Source organism: Salvelinus alpinus, chromosome 27 (assembly GCF_045679555.1).
Source record: "Salvelinus alpinus chromosome 27, SLU_Salpinus.1, whole genome shotgun sequence".
NCBI classification, from domain to species: Eukaryota; Metazoa; Chordata; class Actinopteri; order Salmoniformes; family Salmonidae; genus Salvelinus; species Salvelinus alpinus.
This window is the reverse complement of record NC_092112.1, coordinates 22,999,436-23,021,130: the sequence shown is the minus strand read 5'-3', so window position 1 is coordinate 23,021,130 and position 21,695 is coordinate 22,999,436. Positions and strand designations below refer to the sequence as shown.

The following is a 21,695-nucleotide window of genomic DNA, read 5'->3' as shown; positions in this document are numbered from 1 at the left end:
TGGCAACATTTTTTTTCTCTCTCTTTGCATCCATTAACTTTGTCGATTTGATTGATTTACCTCACATTGAGGGTCACAGCTATTATTACCACCCCAGATGAGTATGAAGGAAACGGGGACAGCAGCACTGGATTTCAAACAAAAAAAGGCCTTTCTATTTAGGAAGGAGGAGCTGCGAGAGACATGTCGAATGAGTAGTTAATTAATCAGTGACTAAAGGAGAGGGCTGACGTAAGGGGATATTAAATGTATGACAAGGTTGTTATCACTGTATGTGGCACACCTAGATGTCACTAATTTCTTCAGTTCATTTGAACCCAGTTTCCATTTAGTAGTTTAATTAGTATGAAGCATTACTCAAGTTTTTTGAAGTTCTGGATTGGCATTCTAATTAAAATGTCTATTCAGTGTTCTCATAGTAGGGTGTGACTTCAAATGGCTATGCTCGCAAGCACCTCTGTTGCCATATTGTACATACTTGACTGCAGCAACGTATATTATTTTTACACGCAAAACAACAATCACAATAACAGGACCTTATTCTGATCTACAGTGACTTCAGAAAGTATTCACGCCACTTGACCTTTTCAATGTGTTGTGTTACAGCCTGAATTAAAAATTGATTCAATTGAGTTTTTACGTCACTGGCCTACACACATTACCCATAATGTCAAATTGGAATTAGGTTTTTAGACATTTTTACACATTTTATTAAAAATAAAAAGCTGAAATGTCTAAGTATTCAACTATTTTGTTATGGCAAGCTTAAATAAGTTAATGAGTAAAAATGTCACAAGTTGCATGGACTCTGTGTGCAATAGTGTTTAACATGATTTTTGAATGACTACCTCTTCCTTGTACCCCACACATCTGTAATGTCTATCAGTGAATTTCCAACACAGATTCAACCAGAAAGACCAGGGAGGTTTTCCAATGCATCGCAAAGAAGGGCACCTATTGGTAGATGGGTAAAAAAAAAAAACATTGAATATCCCTTTTTCTGCATGGTGACGTTGTTAATTACACTTTGGATGGTGTATCAATAAACCCAGTCACTACAAAGATACAGGTGTCCTTCCTAGTGGTTTCCGTCCTCTCCTTTAACTGAACTAAGGGATTTCACCATGAGGCCAATGGTGACTTTTAAACAGTTCCAGTTTAATGACTGTGATAATGGGAGAATTGAGGATGCATCAACAACATTGTAGTCCCAGCACAATACTAAGCTAAATGACAGAGTGAAAAAGAAGACTGTACAGAATCAAAATATTCCTAACATGCATCCTGTATGCAATAAGGCACTTAAGTAAAACTGCAAAACATTTGTCAAAGAAAGTAACTATGTATTGAACACAAAGCGTTATGTTTGGAGCAATAACAACACATCACTGAGTACCACTCTTCATATTTTCAAGCAGGGTGGTGGCTGCATTATGTTATTTGCATGCTTGTCATTGACTTAGGAGTTTAAGATCAAAAGAAATGGAATAGATCTCAGCATAGGCAAAATCCTGGAGAAAAACCTGGTTCAGTCTACTTTCCAACAGACACTGGGAGACAAATTCACCTTTCAGCAAGTCACTACCCTAAATCAGAAGGCCAAATATACACTGGAATTGCTTGCACAGACCACGTTCAATGTTCCCGAGTAGTAAGATTTGAAAATGACTGTCATGGAATGATCAACAACCAACTTGACAGAGCTTGAATAATTTTTTTCCAAAGAATAATGTGCAAATATTGTACAATCTAACTAGAGACCAAGAAAGACTCAGCTGTAATCCCTGCCAAAGGTGATTCTTACATGTGGTGACTCAGGGGTGTGAATACTTATGTAAATTCAATATTTCTGTGTTTAATTTTCAATACATTTTCTAACTTCCATTTTGAATTCAGGCTGTAACACAACAAAATATGGGATACGTCGAATAGGTATGAATACTTTCTGAAGGCACTGTATAGGCCTAGAGCAACAATTACTGCAGTGACAAATGAGCATTTGTCTCAATCCAACATTCAGTGTATTGTTTGTTTCTCTGTGTGTGTGTGTCTGCCTGTGTGTAGTGTCTATTTGTTTTGGAGTTTTGTGCAATAAGAGAGGTCAAGTTAAAATGGTTAGACCAGTGCTTAGACCTACTTTACCAGAAAATAGACCGGGGCAATTTCCCACATCCATTTTCCCTCTGGTGCCACGTCTTGTAAACCTACATTCCAGGTAGTTTTAGATGTTAGCTTCCATATCATGTAAAAAGTTATGCATTTAGAAAGAAAAAAAATCAGTTGAGGGTATTGTTTAGTTACATTTCTAATAATTTCAATTGTCCCAAATTGTTTTTTATGGTTTCCACCTTAAATATTTCCCTTGTTGTAGTAGTTCAAATGTTGTATGGGTCTGGGATTGATGCCAAGGGGTGTGCGGAGGGTAAAAAAGACCTCCAGTGCTCCCATCGCCAGAAAATTTACAGCAGCTGAATATTCCGACTCTGAAGACATTGTTCATAATTCTCCAGCATAGATCGAACTAATAATACTTCTAACTGCCAGATGGCTGGAATTTCACCTGTAATTCTGACGATGTCAGGCAGGTCAGAGCCAACCTCAGGTTTACCTTGGCTGGGGACGAAGGAGTGGAGGCAGGGTGCAGATCATGGACAGACCAGACCTGATTGTGCTGTTCAGCCCATTGGCCTTGTCTTGTCTGAGGCCCAGCAATGTGCTATGAGCCCTAAAATACCCTAGTTTCCCATCACCAGCATCCCTTACTCACAGCCCCCCCCCCCAAACAAGCAGATCTGCACAAACACGTGACACAGTGAGGCCTAGCTATTCATGTGGTAGGTGTGTGTGTGTTGTGCCGTGTTATTGTGTGGGTTGAGAGGGATGACTACTGCGCTATGGTCATGCTATGGGCATACCAGAGCACATGTGACTGGCCAAGGAGTCAGGGGTTAAATCTGTGCAAATGTCCTGTCTCTGTGTGGCTCTGTGGTTTGGATACCCCACTTTTCACAGACCTAAGGCAGACGCGGACAGACGACAGACAAGTCCCCCTGGAACTGTCTCTAGGTTTTAACGGTTCCTCTATCTCTCCATCTTGTCCACAGCCACCTGTGAGGCGCAGAGACGGAGATCTGTACAGGACCTCCCTGGGGTCGGCACAGAGTCCAGCCAGGTAAGATGCTCTACAGTAGGACAGCCAGGTAAGATGTTCTACAGTAGGACAGCCAGGTAAAATGCTCTACAGTGGGATAGCCAGGTAAGGTATTCTACAGTAGGACAGCCAGGTAAAATGCTCTACAGTGGGATAGCCAGGTAAGGTATTCTACAGTAGGACAGCCAGGTAAGGTATTCTACAGTAGGACAGCCAGGTAAGGTATTCTACAGTAGGACAGCCAGGTAAAATGCTCTACAGTGGGATAGCCAGGTAAGGTATTCTACAGTAGGACAGCCAGGTAAGGTATTCTACAGTAGGACAGCCAGGTAAAATGCTCTACAGTGGGATAGCCAGGTAAGGTGTTCTACAGTAGGACAGCCAGGTAAGATGCTCTACAGTAGGACAGCTAGGTAAGATGTTCTACAGTAGGACAGCTAGGTAAGATGCTCTACAGTGGGATAGCCAGGTAAGGTATTCTACAGTAGGACAGCCAGGTAAAATGCTCTACAGTGGGATAGCCAGGTAAGGTATTCTACAGTAGGACAGCCAGGTAAGGTATTCTACAGTAGGACAGCCAGGTAAGGTATTCTACAGTAGGACAGCCAGGTAAGATGCTCTACAGTAGGACAGCTAGGTAAGATGTTCTACAGTAGGACAGCCAGGTAAGGTATTCTACAGTAGGACAGCCAGGTAAGGTATTCTACAGTAGGACAGCCAGGTAAAATGCTCTACAGTGGGATAGCCAGGTAAGGTATTCTACAGTAGGACAGCCAGGTAAGGTATTCTACAGTAGGACAGCCAGGTGAGGTGCTCTACAGTAGGACAGCCAGGTGAGGTGCTCTACAGTAGGACAGCCAGGTGAGGTGCTCTACAGTAGGACAGCCAGATTTGATGCTCTACTGTAGGACAAGGCCTGGATTGACTAGTGTAACACCGTACATAAGCCTTTCACAGAGGGGGAAATGCATGTTATGAAAGCTTTCTCAAAAGCTTTTTTGTGGTATAGTATCTTTTCTCTCTCTCTGTGAATTGCATTGCATTTTAACTGATCGTGTTTTGCTTCCTCGGAGGATTTGATGCATGCTCGATCAAACATGGTGTCCAATGGCGGAAAAGCTAAGTGATGTAATGGAGAATGTCACTGTTGCGAAGATGAATATATTCCAGGTGTAGAAAGAACATTCTCTTGTCTCCCTGTGCATTTTTTTGCAGTAGCAAAATTCCCGTTTAGTTTAATGAGAAACTAGACCCTGGACATGTATTGATTTATATTTGTATTGTTCTTGTCTGATACCTTTTTGCACAAGGTTATCTGTGGAGATCAACTCGTGAATTCCCAGTAGTGGAACTGAGTGTTTTCCTCAGGTTTTCTTACATGTTTCTCTCTTTCGGGAGGGTGTACATAACCCCACTGAATGAGGCTCAGGATTGCCATGTGGGATTTTGTTGCCGTCTTAAGCCATGGGATGACAGCAAAAATAATTGTTGACTTTGCTTGAGGTTCTGGTGTTTTGTGCTCAGTGGACAAAAGCAATAGCGGTCCTGTATGGCTCAGTTGATAAACCATGACGCTTGTAACGCCAGGATTGTGGGTTCAATTCCCAAGGCCACCCAATTGTAAAACGTATGCACGCACGACTGTGAGTCGCTTTGGATAAAAGCGTCTGCCAGATAGCTTACTTCTTTTTTCTTTTCTTTTTTAAAGGGCCATTTTGTGGACATGTGTTTCCACCTCTGATCTTCTACGATTGGCTGTATGAGTGATTGACAGTGTTGTTGGTCTGTTACAGGGGAGCCGGAACAGCAGCAGGTCCTCCAGTCCCAGTGTGAGGATGATGCCGCCTGATAAGACCAGCAGCAGAGGCTATAGCTTCTCTCCCGATGACCCCACAGGTACAGTAGTATTGGTGGCAGGTAGCCTAGCGGGTTAGAGCACTGGGCCAATAACCAAAAGGTAGCTAGTTCCAATCCCCGAGGCGACAAGGTGAAAAATCTGCCCTTGAGCAAGGCCTTAACCCTAATTGCTCCAGGGTCACCGTTGATGATGGCAGACCCTGGCCGTGACCCCACTCTCTGAAGGGGGAGTTGGGATATGCAAAAAGACAAGGGTCTATTTCTGTTGAAGGACTTCTGGTGTCTATTGATAACTGTGTGCCTGCCCAGTGGACTCGGCTTACACCGAGTCCACTACTGTCACTGTCAGAGCAACAAAAAAACATGAGTCTTGCTCTCTCCTGCCCAGATACCAACGGCTCAGACAACTCCATTCCCATGGCATATCTCACTCTGGACTACCAGCTGCAGGTAGGGAATCATTTCATACCGGACCTCCCCTGTCCCTGTCCTGCTAATGTTAAGCATTATTTTATACCACGATACATCTTGTTCCCACTCCCATCCCATTCAACTGTTTGTGTGGACCTGTCCAAAAACAATATGGTGTTACAGTGAATCTTGATTTTTTTTTGTGTGTGTGTTTTGATTTGCTATTTTGTTTTAATTGAAATGTTGATGTTTTCCACACTCAAAGATGATTTCAAGGACACTGCAAATTGACTAATTCAATTAGGGCAGGATAACCTCTGAGAAAATTATGCTATCTAAAAAGACGAATGTCTGTATAAATATCCACTTGCAACGGCGGTGAGATATTTTGTATATTTTTAAAAGCTCTGATGAATCTGATAAACTCTAAAAATGTATTTATATCATCTAACTGGATATATGCTTCCAAATCAATTAATCGCATGGTTTATTTTCAGCCCCTCGCTCCTTGCCCAAACTCCAAAGAGTCCATGGCTGTGTTTGAGCAGCACTGTAAAATGGCCCAGGAGTACCTAAAAGTGCAGACAGAAATCGCCTTGCTGATCCAGAGAAGGTAAATAGTGAACCTTTACTGTACCTCTCCATCTTGTAGGGCAAGTGTTCAGCCACCACCAAAGGGCTGAGGTAATGCGCTGTTCTTTCATTCTGTTAGCGTTCAGTGTTATTAACTCTAGTCTATACTGTAGGCCCTGCTGAATGTGACCATACACATCTGTGCGATCCAAGCAGACAAAAATGTCTCCTCGTTTAAGGGGGTGGGCTGTCTTGTGACTAACAGAACAAGCAGCTCCATCAGATGTGAAACATGTATTTAGACTTGGGCATATGACTGCTGAGGGCAGAGGTCCACCCAAAGGCAATTACTAATTTAGATGACCATTGAAATTCAAACAGGCCTGCTAAGCTGTGCAAGTCGAGCGTAGTGGAACAACTGGCTGTGTTTGGATGAAGAGCTAATCTCCTATTCATAGACCATGACTTTAGCAAGGAATTACCACATTTGTGGAATCAGCGGTTTTCTCACAGAAGCGATTGGATGCTTTGGTGCTTCGTCATCCACCAGCCTAAGCTGTGCGAATTGCATGTGATGCTATTCCTCTGTTCAAGCACAGAGTAATTCACAGTTGTCTTAATCACATTTTTATTATTACTTAAAGGTGCGATATGCAGAAATTGCGCCGCCATTTCCTGGTTGTTAAAATTGTAATAATTCGCCTAATTTCAGTTTGTGCCATAACAAGCAATGGATAGTGTAGAGCTGTGATTCTCAACTGGGGGGTCACGGGAGGATTTTAAAGGGTCGCGGGACTTGTGCAAGAATAATAAAATGAAATAAAAATAACATTATTTTGAAAGGGTACCGCTGCACCGCTTATTGTTGCTGACTTAACACATGCAGTGCGTCCGCAGTGGTGAAATGGCTAGCTACATTTGGACTTGAGTGTGTTCACGCTGCACTCACTCACTGACCAATACAATAAATTCTCCCCCCACACACACACACACACACTGATCCAATGAAATGACAGATTTCTTGACACACACACACACACAAACATTTCGCTTCATCTGCAATAACATCTGCAAAATATGTGTATGTGACCAATAAAGATTTAATTTGACACACTGATCCAATAAAAATGTCATTCTGCAACATTGTTTTAAATTTGACACGTCCAATCAGATAATACAGATCTTCTTCTGACAGCTAGCTTGATTGACAGCTAACTATGCAGAGGTGTTCTGCAGGCATTGCACGTGTGGATAGTTGGCTGTCATTTAACTCATGTAGCCTAGCTGTCAGAGTAAAATCATGGACCAGTTTTTAAAACGTGCAGCTCCCTATTCATCTATTGCTGCTACCAACGTCAACAACAAGGCAGACAACCCGGTCCCTATCAAGAAGATAAAATACCACCCGACTTCATCAAATATAGTTTTATATAGATGAGAACGTGAAACCCAAAATGAAAAGGCATCAAGCATCCAAGCCACAAAGACAAGACAGCTGACTTTTTTTTTGTCAATATCTGGAGGCCTCACAAGATTCATTGAAGAACGTCTGCACGATACAAGAAAAGGCACTTTGTGCATCACACCTTGTGGCCCAGCGTATTGCTAAGTGCAAAAAAAACACACCAGCGCAGAGGATCTACTCCCTGCTGCGATTGATAAAAATGCACTGAAATCTTGGGAGAGTCAACCGCAACATACTTAAAACTATACCCCTATCCAATGACACTATGAGGAGGAGAATCCAGGACATGTCTGGGGACATAACGTGCCAGACATCAGAGTGCATCAGTGCAAATGTCCATTACGCACTGCAGCTTGATGAATTCACAGATGTGGCTAACCGTGCAATTCTAATGGTCTATGTCAGACACGTCTGGGATAATAACTTCGAGAAGCAGTTCCTTTTTAGTGCTGATTTGCCCACCACCACCACTCCAGAGGCTATCTTTAGCACAATCGATATGTTCCTGGGCTCCGTGGGACTTGCCTGGGATGGGTGTGTCGGTGTGACCACAGATGGGGCAGCTGCCATGACGGGGACAGCACTCTGGAGTAGTAAAGCGGATCCTGAAGAGAGCACCGAGTGCGACGTGGAACCACTGCTTCCTACACAGGGAGGCTTTGGCAGCGAAGGACATCATGCCTGAGCTCCACGCCACTCTCCACAATGTGAGCGAAAAGCGGTTGTTTCCAGGTCTTCTGCAGGGATATGGCGAGGGAGCACCTCGCCAGCTTTATCATGCAGAGGTCCACTGGCTTTCCAGGGGTAAACTGCTGGGTCGCTTTTATGAGCTTCGAACATTTCGATTGTGAGGAATGGCTCTCGCAAGTTGCCTACCTGGCAGATATTTTTAATCATCTGAATTCGCTCAATGTGTCAATGCAAGGGAGGGGTCACAATCGATTTGAACAGAGGGACAAAGTGGATGGCTTCCAGATGAAGCTTACCGTTTGGGCAAATCATGTTTCTAATGGGAGGATTGACATGTTTCCCGATGCTGATTTTCGAGATTCAGAATCTGATCAACGTAAGGCACCGCGACACACTGAAAAATAAATCGTTAAACAGCATCTTGTCAAGCTGCAGGGAAAGTTTTGTGACTACTTCCCGGGGGAGAACAGGAGACTAGACGACTGGACCCGGGACCCCTTTTGAGTGGAGATGGGAAGCGTCACGTTGCCAAGTAATGAAGAGGATCTGCTGGTGGAGCTGTCATTTGATCGAGGACTGAGCATGCACTTCCCGGAAATGACACTGCCATAGTTCTGCTGCAGCGTAATGGTAGAGTATCCTGCTCTCACCAGTCATGAATCATGCTACCGTTCAGCACTACCTATCTGTGTGAAAGTGGCTTCTCTGCTATGGCCGTGCTGAAAACTAAAAGCAGAAACTAACTGGACAGCCAGCATGACCTCCGAGTTTCCCTGTCAACCATCACCCCAAACTTCAGTGAATTTATCAAACTAAAGAAACCCCCCAGCTTTCCCACTGATAGGCCACACACGCGATAAAAAAACAGCTTAAGGAGTTATTGTTCAATGTTAATTAATTCTAACATTCATATTATACTTTATTTAAATGGTTAAAAAACATACACCTTTAAAAATAAATTCAAAGTTGTGAAACTATTCAGATGGTAATGAATAATAAAGAATTCCTAATGATTGTTGTTTCAACTATTTTAAAAACTGGTATGTGTTACTGAGTCTGATCATGTATTACATCCCACTCCTGAACTGGTCGCCTAATTAAATGGCTTATTCTCTTGAATTGATAATACATGTGTTCTCAGTTAATATGGCTGTCTAATGACTTTCTTTAATAACATCATTGAGTCTATTTTGCAAGTGAAACCTGCCCAAGAAGGCAGCTGCAATACAACATTACAAAATGTAATCATCAACAGTCCATAATATTGGGTTGTGACTGTCAAATGTTGGTCCCCAGACAAAACCAGTTGAAAACCACTGGTGTAGAGAATCATTGTTCCCTCTAAACCGCTGTGAAATATCTTTTCATTAAACCAAAAATATTGTATTTTCAGCTGTTTGAAGCTGGTTTACAAAACCAAAAGTAGATGACACAAAAACAAATCTTAAAGAACAGGAAGCATAGAAAAGGGGCACATAGCCCACTGTTCCCCGGTATCTGTTCTAACTGCCTTGTTCAAGGGCAGAACGACAGATTTTCACTTTGTCAGCTCGGGGATTCGATCCAGCAACCTTTCGGTTACTGGCCCAACGCTCTAACCACATTTCTATGTGAATGTGGTTGGGTCGCCCAAAAAGTTACATATTGCAGCTTTAATGGCATATCCCTTTCCTTTTTTTCTTGTTCTCATTCTGTATGCTTTCCTCTCCGATGCCTTTCTCTTTTTAATCTTAGTCATGTTTGTATTTTCTTATGTAAACTGCACTGCAATTAAGTTTTCTGTATTGTAAAGTGCACCATTGTGGCACATGTAAAAATAAAATAATAAAAATAAACGTCCTCTCACTGTCAACTGCGTTTATTTTCAGCAAACTTCACGTGTAAATATTTGCATGAACATAAGATTCAACAACTGAGACATAAACTGAACAACTTCCACAGACATGTGACTAACAGAAATGGAATAATGTGTCCCAGAACAAAGGGGAGGTCAAAAGTAACAGTCAGTATCTGGTGTGGCCAGCTGCATTAAGTACTGCAGTGCATCTCCTCCTCATGGACTGCACCAGATTTGCCAGTTCTTGCTGTGAGATATTACCCCACTCTTCCACCTAGACACCTGCAAGTTCCCGGACATTTCTGGGGGAATTGGCCCTAGCCCTCACCCTCTGATCCAACAGGTCCCAGACGTGCTCAATGGGATTGAGATTTGGGCTCTTCGCTGGCCTTGGCAGAACACTGACATTCCTGTCTTGCAGGAAATCACGCACAGAACGAGAGGTATGGCTGGTGGCATTGTCATGCTGGAGGGTCATGTCAGGATGAGCCTGCAGGAAGGGTGCCACATGAGGGAGGAGGATGTCTTCCCTGTAACGCACAGCGTTGAGATTGCCTGCAATGACAACAAGCTCAGTCCGATGATGCTGTGACACACCGACCCAGACCATGACGGACCCTCCACCTCCAAATCGATCCCGCTCCAGAGTACAGGCCTTGGTATAACGCTCATTCCTTTGACGATAAACACGAATCCGACCATCACCCCCGGTGAGACAAAACCGCGACTCGTCAGTGAAGAGCACTTTTTTCCAGTCCTGTCTGGTCCAGCGACGGTGGGTTTGTGCCCATAGGCGACATTGTTGCCGGTAATGTATGGTGAGGACCTGCCTTACAACAGGCCTACAAGCCCTCAGTCCAGCCTCTCTGCCTATTGCGGACAGTCTGAGCACTGATGGAGGGATTTTACATTCATGGTGAAACTCGGGCAGTTGTTGTTGCCATCCTGTACCTGTTCCGCAGGTGTGATGTATTCGGATGTACCGATCCTGTGCAGGTGTTGTTACACGTGGTCTGCCACTGCGGGGACGATCAGCTGTCCGTCCTGTCTCCCTGTAGCGCTGTCTTAGGCGTCTCACAGTACAGACATTGCAATTTATTGCCCTGGCCACATCTGCAGTCCTCATGCCTCCTTGCAGCATGCCTAAGGCATGTTCACGCAGATGAGCAGGGACCCTGGGCATCTTTCTTTTGGTATTTTTCAGAGTCAGCAAAAAGGCCTCTTTAGTGTCCTACGTTTTCATAACTGTGACCTTAATTGCCTATCGTCTGTAAGCTGTTAGTTTCTTAACGACTGTTCCACAGGTGCATGTTCATTAATTGTTTATGGTTCATTGAATCGGCATGGGAAACAGTGTTTAAACCCTTTATAATGAAGATCTGTGAAGTTATTGGGATTTTTGCGAATTTTCTTTGAAAGACAGGGTCCTGAAAAAGGGACGTTTCTTTTTTTGCTGAGTTTGTGTAAATAATACCAATCTATATCTCCAGGAAGGAGTTGATCGCTGAACTGGACCAAGATGAGAAGGACCAGCAGAACACGTCCCGCCTGGTCCAGGAGCACAAGAAGCTGCAGGAGGAGAATAAGTCTCTGTCCACCTACTACCAGAAGTGCAAAAAGCAGCTGGAACTGATCCGCGCTCAACAACCGAAGAGACAGGGCACCTCATGATGATCCACAAGCTGGCCCCTACCTGGCTCATGCTGCTGAGACACAAACAAACTGTCCCCATGTCATATCCCCTGTTCTCCTCCTCTTTCACTCCTCTACTGTTCCGGGTCACCTGTAGTCTGGACTGAAACCCAAACCTCTACTGTCCTGCGTCACCTGTAGTCTAGACTGAAACCCAAACCCTACCTGCAAAGCATTTGCCATCTCTCTCTCCTCCTCCCTCTGCCCTATGACAGCTATGATCTCAACCTAGGTGCCCCCGCCCACCAGCACCTGGGCCCTGTAGGTTCCAGTGGATCTTGTTTTACTTTGTACTGTAAAGAGACCTGTGTTTTACTGTATACCTGCATGTTGCGTCATAGACACACTGCTGATAACATGGAATGGACAATAAGGTGTGCACTCAAGCAGGCTGTTATGGAAAGTCTCTGTGCCCATATGTTTGCACATCTTTACAGTATATTCTTTGATAGCAGACCAAAGCAATCAGCATCCATCTACCCTCTCTGTCCATAAAGAGCGGTAGTCCTGAGGTTGTGATTGCCCTAGGTTCAGTGAACACAGAGGGCAGAGGAGTGGGCTTCTAGCTCTCAATGGTCAGCCATCCTTTGGGTCAGAAAGGATGCTTCTTGAGGTGTGAGTCCTGTACAGTAACCTCCTATTGCCTTGTGTTCCACTGAGCCTGATGGGAGGGGAGGCCAGTGAGGGGTGTGAAATATGTTTCTTTCTATTGCTCTCAGGGTCCCTCGGACCCTCCCCTGGGCTGCCTGGTCAGTGTGTGTGTGTCCTCCTCCCACAGTCCAGTCCTCCCGTTGGTTAGTCCGACCCTGACCTGTCTTCCTTACTGGCTAGTGGCCATGTGTCCTTGAGAATGTGAAAAACAAAGATGGATGTGTGAGTTATGTTCAGAATTTGGCGTTTTTTATGAATTCCGAACTGAATTTGGCGTTTTTTATGAGTTCCGAACTGAATTTGGCGTTTTTTATGAATTCCGAACTGAATTTGGCGTTTTTTATGAATTCCGAACTGAATTTGGCGTTTTTAATGAATTACGAACTGAATTTGGCGTTTTTTATGAATTACGAGCAGAATTTATTTGACTGTGATCACTAAGTTCTAAGTGTGTTTTTTACCCTCTTAGGCAGAAATAGCCACCCTTGTATCAAAATAATGTAGACGTCTCCGTTCTCCCTCCTAGTTTTTATGGCAGCATAACCCCTTACAGAAGAAATCCACCACAACCTGACAACCTATCTGAAAGTATTTAATGTAAGTTGCATTCATTTTAACGGGGGATGTATTTTAGATATGCCTTGCATATCCATGATGTGTCTGTGGATAAAAAAAAGAATGTCTCGGCTTATTAAAAGTACCTGTATTGAAACGTGGTTTGGGTCTTAAACAGAGATGCGATATTTATAGGCCGCTTTCAAACAACAACACAAGCAAAATATGAGACTTGTTTTTTCAACCTGCTTAAGTAAAATAAACTTTGTATGAGGTTGAAAGTGCAACATGTTTATCATGACTTCAGTATTTTGTGTTTCTTTGTCTTTTATTATTCTATAATTTGTATAAGTAAGACAACGTTTTTGTGTTAGGGATTATAATTTTATCTGGTATGGGAATATACTGAGGTACAGTGCATTTGGAAAGTATTCAGACCCCTTGACTTTTTCCACATTTTGTTACGTTACAGCCTTGTTCTAAAATTGATTCAATAAAAACATTTCCTTCATCAATCTACACACACTGTCCCATAATGACAAAGCAAAAACAGGTTTTTAGACATTTTTGTTATTACAAATAAAAAGCTGAAATATCACATTTACATAGATATTCAGACCCTTTACTCAGTACTTTGTTGAAGCACCTTTGGCAGAGATTTCAGCCTCGCGTCTTCTTGGGTATGAAGCTACAAGCTTGGCACACCTGTATTTGGGGAGTTTCTCCCATTCTTCTCTGCAGATCCTCTCAAGCTCTGTCAGGTTGGATGGGGAGTGTCGCTGCACAGATATTTTCAGGTCTCCAGAGATGTTTGATCAGGTTCATGTCCGGGCTCTGGCTGGGCCACTCAAGGACATTCACAGACTTGTCCCGAAGCCACTCCTGCGTTGTCTTAGCTGTGTGCTTAGGGTCGTAGTCCTGTTGGAAGTTGAACCTTTGCCCCAGTCTGAGTGCTGCAGAGGTGGTTGTCCTTCTGGAAGGTTCTCCCATCTCCACAGAGGAACTCTAGAGCTCCTTCAGAGTGACCATCGGGTTCTTGGTCACCTCCCTAACCAAGGCCCTTCTCCCCCGATTGCTCAGTTTGGCCGGGCGGCCAGCTCTAGGAAGATTCTTGGTGGTTCCAGACTACTTCCATTTAAGAATGATGGAGGCCGCTGTATTCTTGGGGACCTTCAATGCTGCAGACATTTTTTGGTAGCCTTCCTCAGATGGCCTCGGAGCACTATGGACAATTCCTTCGACTTCATGGCTTGGTTTTTGCTCTGACATGCACTGTCAACTGTGGGACCTTTTATGTACACAGGTGTGTGCCTTTCCAAATCATGTCCAATCAATTGAATTTACCACAGGTGGACTCCAAGTTGTAGAAACATTTCAAGGATGATCAATGGAAACAGGATGCACTTGAACTTGAGTTCGAGCCTCATAGCAAAGGGTCTGAATACTTGTGTAAAAAAAAAAAAACTTGCTTTGTTATTATGGGGTATTGTGTGTAGATTGAATCAAATTTTAGAATAAGGTGGTAACGTAACAAAATGTGGAAAAAGTAAAAGGGTCTGAATACTTCCTGAAAACACTGTATACAAGGAGAGACCTATCCCTCTCCTAAATGTTGGTTTTTAGTTTTTAGTGCCTTAGAGTTTTGTTGCTAGCTGTTAAAGTACTTGACTTGTTTTTCTTTGCTATATTGAGGTGGGACAAGTTGTTCACTTGCGCCTCATTTTAATGGACAGTCAGTGAGAATGGACAGTCAGTGAGAATTATGTGACTTTGTGTTTTTTGGGGAGGATTGTTTATTATGCTAATTAATTCCCAGGAGGCTGATTGTCTGGTCAATGGTGATGTCAATATGCTGCAAAGGAAATCTTAATGAAATCTGTCACTGCTTTCCCCAATGAATATAATTAATCCCAGTAGATTTAAGTATCCATGAAAAAAAGTTGATAAGAGAAATGATCTTACTTTAAAAAGTTGTCTTGGTGTTTAATTTGAGCAGACCTGTCTTAACTACAGTCCTTCAAATGTTTTGCACAATCATCTGGTTTTACTGATCACATGTAACAAACAGTTTGATTCTGGTACTTTGAAATACACATTCTGATGTACGAGACAGGTGAAATTGTGGGTTCATTTGCTGCAGTGAGTATATACCTAGTTTTTCAGTTTAAAGTTATGTTCACTATATCGTTTTATTGACCATTTCCTGTATATAAATGTTTCTTAAGCTATAGGGAACAGGTATGTGCCTAGGAGGGAGGCATCAAGAAATAAACTAAACGGGGACAAATTGTATTATTTGAACATGTTTTATATATTTGTATGAGAGAGTGTGTGTGTGTGTTCGCATCTACACAGACACCCAAATAATTCATAAAACATAGTGATCCACATTGCTCATGGTTACTAAAAATGCCAGAACATAGTCCCTAGTTGTTATGATTAGAAAGTGAGCTAAATGAATCTGTGCATGTGTTTATTTTCATGTTAGGTCTCAAAGCTACCAGTAACACCCTCATAACAAACTGTTGTGTGGGCTGGGGTAAGGCGTTTACACCTGGACTGCCAACACAAAACATTAGTCTGGTAAAGGATGGACGACTGATGACTCGCATCACATCAGTCAAGACATTACTGTGTAGAACTTCAACCATTACTGTCTTATCTTTTGTAGTGGTTCATTGTCTTATACACTGAGAGAACAAAACATTAATACACTAATATTGAGTTGCACCCCCTTTTCCCCCCAGAACAGCCTCAATTCATCGAGGCATAGACTCTGGTGTCGAAAGCGTTCCACAGGGATGCTGACTGACCCATGTTGACTCCAATGCTTCCCACAGTTGTCAATTTGGCTGGATGTCCTTTGGGTGGTGGACTGTTCTTGATACACACGGGAAACTGTTGAGCATGAACAATCCAGCATCATTGCAGTTCTTGACATACTCAAGCCGGTGCTACCATACCCCGTTCAAAGGCACTTTAAATCTTTTGTTTTGCCCATTCACCTTCTGAATGGCACACGCACAATGTGTCAAATTGCCTCAAGGCTTAAAAATCCTTCTTTAACCTGTCTCCTCCCCTTCATCTACACTGATTGAAGTGGATTTAACAAGTGACATCAATAAGGGATCATAGCTTTCACCTGGTCAGTTTGTCATGAAAAGAGCAGGTGTTCCTAGTGTGGAGATATCTGGGTGTCATATTGTATTTGACCAGGAGGTGGCGTACAAGATCTCGACATGGTCTTTTCACAGCGTTTAGTACTGTAGTCATTTTGGTATAGTTGTTCACTGTCCAGGAACTGAGGCCGTTTTTCAGACAAAGAAACCGAGTTTTGCCACTGCGGTATAACAATTGAGGGGATCGAACCTGCCCCTTTACGTTGTGTGTAATGATACAATACCCAGGGTAACCTAATGCATTTGTATGAATGATCATCTTTTTATATTGGGCAAAAGTTATACAAGTCTCTAACAAAGCTGGTCAGATTTGCCTTTGATATTGAAGTCAGCAAAAACCAATGATATGAGTTCTCTTTTCTAGGATGAAACTTACATAAGACAGGGTTTATATTTCATGTTAAAATGATCCCTTAACTGCTTACAAAGGCTTTGTTTTAACCCTCACAAAAAAGTTTATTGTGTGTTTGAAGTTGACTGCTGAAGAGAAGACAATGAATCATTTCATTGAGGAGAAATGATGTCATCTTCCTTCTGCAGCCAGGTATTGTGTTGTGCTCTGGCTGGCCTGCATGCCCTTGTTGAGCGCTGATGGAAATAAGGAACTGAGCATATTGTTAGCAGGCCTATCCTGTGCTGCTTTGTTCTCACAGGGACATTCACTTCTCTTCCTGTCTCTGCAGACTAGGTCGAAAGAATACAGGTAAGACAACGTCGTCACAAAGCGGACCAGCGCCATTGCTAACAAGCTTAGCTGGTCCCTGGTCCCATTGTTGCAAAGAGCTGTCGGATATTAGAATGGTGTTTTAAATGATCTTATCACAGCACTGGAAAACCATGGTTGACCAACTCGCTGACCAAAAAGGCTGACCTTTATCCCATCATAAGAAGGTTCATGTCCATTCTATTATTCTAACTCTGGGTGAAGGTCTGTGTGGCCAAGGAAACAAGAATCCCATCTGTACATTCCAAATGCACATTCTATTCCCTTCCTAGCGCACTACTTAATATTGCACTTCACTCTAGGGTGTCATTTGGGATGCTCGCCAAGTCTTAATACGCAGTGTAATCTCTATTTCCTAGATGCATCATGTGTCTTTCTGTGTTAACAACTGTGAAGGTGTGTTTGGGTACACACATTGATTATGGTTGCATGCGTGAATCCAATATTTACATTCTTGATAGGGGATTAGTTACATTTGTAAGAACTATTGTACATGTGTTGAAGGAAGATATGGCATACTGCATTACATGGTTAGAGCCAAAAAGAATGATAATCTTCTCTCTGATAAGGGACATTTCACTTGAAATGTGCATTAGATTTAAATATATCTCGTGGTGCCATGGAAACAGTGTGACATAAGTAAGCTAGAAACCGTCGGCGAGATGTTGCAGTTTTTAATAATGGAAAGAATGTGGGTCGTAATTTTTTACCGGTATGTTGGTCTATAAATTGCTCTGTGTGCCAGATACCTGTTCCGTTAATCTGTATGAATCCCTGGTTGGCCTTCAAAGAGGCTCTAGATGATCTGTTTAAGTTCTCGTCTGCAGTCAAATACATCACACACAAAATGACTCCTGTTCCAGCTCTGTGTTGTCAGTTTACTTTCTGTACATCTTACCAGGCATATTATTGCATGTAAGGCTCTATCGTATATTTGTACAGTAGTAAGTCATTAGCTTTGACCGACATTGTCCTATTGTATTACCGTAAAAATAAATAATCGGTAATTTTCTAAAGTGATTTACTGGATCAGAAACAATTAGCAACCGAAACAGAAAATTGATTACCGATTTAAAGAAAAATATCAAAAATATTGGGTAGTAAACAATTGCAAGTGCTGCCTGTCTCCCTAGACGTTCAAAATGATCCTCATTAGCATCCGTCTAAAGATAGCCTGGCTGAAATTCTCAACAGAAAACAATTGATGTAATGTCAATTAAGCTAAGCCGTCCTATTGTATAATTTTGTCCTGGAATTGACAGTTGTAATGAGAGGATACATGATGTCATTTCTAGTCCTGTTGAGGGTGACAGTGAGGGTCCCACCAAGACAGAGGAGGAGCCATATGAACAAGAGGTCTCCAATGTGTATGTATGACAGACCAGATGTAATGGGTTGTGATAAAACAACTAATACCAGGGAAATGTCTGTTGACATGTCATATTTTCTATTGATATGTTCCCATATCACAGACGCTGACCCCATTGAGATGACTCACTGTCTCCTGCACTGTACTGTGTACTGTATATTAGATGTAATGTAATGGGACGTGTTTATCTTTAATCATGAGAGCTGCATACCACATCTTCTCCCCAGATGGCCCTGGGTCTGGGCAGTGGAGAGGACAGGAGAGAGGACTGTCTCTAGAATACAGCTAGATAACAATCAACCATTCCCTTGCACCTTTCAGTCTGCACATTTCCCTCCACAAAGCCAACGGCAATCAGATTCAAAATATGTAAAGTATATGTGTACATTTTACAAGAGTGTTTCTATATGACAGAGAAGGGGGGGGGGGGGGGGCGTTGAAGCACTGGCTGTGTTGTGAATGGGACAGTGAAACAGGCTGTTATTTCAGGCTCGTGACTGACAGTGTGTGGGTGAAAGGTAATTGCTGAAGTATGCCTGTGGTGATGACGGGGGCCTTTAGAGGAGCGGATGTGTAGCAGACCGAGTTAGGCATGCAGAGAGAGAGGGTCACAGAGAGAGAGAGGGGCACAGAGACAGGGTAGAGAGAAGCACAGAGAGAGCGAGAGAGGGCACAGAGAGAGAGGGGCACAGAGAGAGGGGAGAGAGAAGCACAGAGAGAGAGAGAGAGAGGGCACTGAGAGAGGGGGAGAGAAGGAAAGAGAGAAAGAAGGGAGCTCAAAATGTGATGACTCATATATCGCACCCCATTCACTCTGTTTACTCCACCTGTCCATCAACAGATCAGGAGACTGTCTCTCACACTCCGGTGGCCCATCTTAAAGGATTTCACCTGTTTAGCCACACGGCAAGCAGCTTAGAGCACAGAGCACAGAGGTCCACTTCCCATGTAAACAGCCCATGAAAGCCAGCTGAGTCTAGACTAAACAGAGAGATCAGCTCTTTACTGCAATATCCAGTCACACAGTGAGTTCTTCAAAAGCAACTGGCTATAAACTCATCATCAACACAAGAATTGTGGCACTGTTATGGCTATTCCTTTTCCAGCTTATCCTGGTCAGATACTTTTTCCTGGGCGGAACTGGCAGCCACTCAGAAATTCTTGTCTCTGCTCCTCCTCCCCTCACTGGCCAGAACTCACACATCAGTGGCTCAAACTGGCAGTAAACAAAGCTCTGTTATTGTTTGACTGTTTGGGTTTTTCTACACCATGTGGGTGATTGAGGGTTATGCTTATGTGTCAAGGCATTGGTTTGGCATTGTTTTGCACCCTGCAACCCCAGCCTCACCGCCCACGCACATACACACACTTGTCCACACTTGACGAACATAAAATAACAACTTGTCAGCTGTGCATATTCTGGCTTTTATCTTTCAATCTCAAAGGTAAAGGGGAAAAATGCAAACTAGTTAAACTGCCAGACAAGTATTGTAGGAGGCATGAGGCAGGGATTGACCTGAAGTCATCACAAGTCTTCTAGTCAAACAGTAGTGTTCTGGGAAAAATATACAAGAAGTGTAGCTGTAATAGTTTTGGGAGGTGTGTGCGTTTTTGTCTGTTTGTTATTGTCTGTGTGTGTGTTTGTTATTGTGTGTGTGTGTGTGTGTGTGTGTGTGTGTGTGTGTGTGTGTGTGTGTGTGTGTTTGTGTATGTGTGTGTGTGTGTGTGTGTGTGTGTGTGTGTGTGTGTGTGTGTGTGTGTGTGTGTGTGTGTGTGTGTGTGTGTGTGTGTGTGTGTGTGTGTGTGTGTGTGTGTGTGTTACCTGTCCTGAAGTTAACCTGAGCCAGGGAAGTTGTTCTGTGGCAGGCTTTGTTATGAATGGCGGTTAGAACGGTCCCTGGGGTGCTGTCAGAGCCACAGTAATTGACGTAATCAAGGTATTTGGCTTTGTGTCTCATGCTGACTGCTGGCTGACAACAAGGCTGCATTTACGTCTTTGTGCCTCTGCCTGGGCTTGCCGAACTCCTTAGCTAGCAAATTCATGGATGTTTTCCGGCTCTGTGTCCTATCGCTCATACCGCAAAACCAAATGAATCACTTTTAAATGAGTCATCCCTCCGTGCTGTGACTCTTTGACCGACTTGTCTCTCTCTCAGTTTGTGCAGGGCTTTTGTTTTTACTCCCAACACTATTGCTATGTGTCACTAATTTCGGCAAATGCAAGATTATACATATGCCGGCTATACTTGCAGTGCAATGTGTTGGTGTATATACCTTAAATATACAGTGTATAAATGAAGTATACACTAAGTATAACAAGTTTTAATTAATAAACATCAAAAGCCATTAGATCTGTGTATGTTCTACTCTTTCCAAGAAGTGAATTGTCAAGACGGCATTTCTAGGTGAAGCTCCCTCAGTGTAGATAGAAAACTCCTGTGTGGTCTGTCTGGATTGCTATGAGGTATCTCTGTTAATCTAAATCAAATCAAAGTTTATTGGTCGCGTACACAGATTAGCAGATGTTATAGCAGGTGCAGCGAAATGCTTATGCTACTAGCTCCAAACAATGCAGTATAATGTCAAACAAGTACACAAATAATAACCCCCTGATAAAAATGCACAAGAAATTAAGAAATGTTGGAACGAATCCAATGAACAACCCAAATAGCACTGTAACAGTAATCCAAATGAACAACCCAAATAGCACTGTAACAGTAATCCAAATGCAATCTATACGTACAGTTTATACCCTGGATGAATTTACACTAGATATACTGAGAATGATATGTACAGCAGTAGATATATTAGCGGTGTCAAGTCTCCAGCATATAAATGCACAGTATAAACCCCATAGCAAAAATGGATAGAATAGCAGGAAATTAGCTTTCGGACCAGAGTCCAGAATATAAATATATATGTATGTGAATGGTGTGTGTGGACAGTATGGACAGTATGTGAATTGAATGCTGTGTATCTCAGTAGTTATATAGGATGAGTCATGACTAGAATACAGTATATACATATAAAATAGTTTGTAAACATTATTTGAAATCCCAGAAGAGTATTTTTCCAGACATAGCAGCATAGTATCTGGATGTACTTAACTAGCTGTAGTTTGTGGAGATTGTTTCCTTATAATGGAATGCCCTCTCTCTGCTTATTCTTTATGCAACTCAACACAAAAGAATGTTCCTCCCTATTGAGCAATCTGTGCAACTGCCTTGTCCACACAGATTTCCCTCCGCTCTGTTGGTGAGTTGAGTCAGACCTTCCTTTCTGTAGTGCCCCAATGCACTGTGCTGTACCTCCAATGTCTTGACTGAATGTCAGACACTGAACATGTTGTTTGTATTAGCGCTAATCAGACTTCCTGACATAAAACCAGTGTTGGTCTGCAGTGTAGGCGGAAATCAAAGGCATCGCCATCCCCATGTAGACTCCTTACCCCCCATCTCACCCCTCCTGTTCTTCCAAACCCACCCACCTCCTTCCGCCAACCAACCTCAGTTAGCCCTCTAGGAAAAGGCCCTAGGGAGAG

General features: G+C 42.8%; 1 protein-coding gene across 4 annotated transcripts in view; it reads left to right on the top strand.

The window, feature by feature from the left end:
* LOC139556191 (mitogen-activated protein kinase kinase kinase 7-like) overlaps nt 1-15,174 on the top strand; it is a 29,278-nt gene extending 14,104 nt beyond the window's left edge. For all 4 annotated transcript variants that reach the window (XM_071369813.1, XM_071369815.1, XM_071369814.1 and 1 more), the window contains 5 exons: nt 3,105-3,172; nt 4,945-5,047; nt 5,397-5,458; nt 5,917-6,032; nt 11,475-15,174. In XM_071369813.1, coding sequence (XP_071225914.1) covers nt 3,105-3,172; nt 4,945-5,047; nt 5,397-5,458; nt 5,917-6,032; nt 11,475-11,655 — 530 coding nt within the window. In that variant the 3' untranslated portion in view covers nt 11,656-15,174. The remainder of the gene's footprint in view (nt 1-3,104; nt 3,173-4,944; nt 5,048-5,396; nt 5,459-5,916; nt 6,033-11,474) is intronic.
* Nucleotides 15,175-21,695: the final 6,521 nt, after the last annotated feature.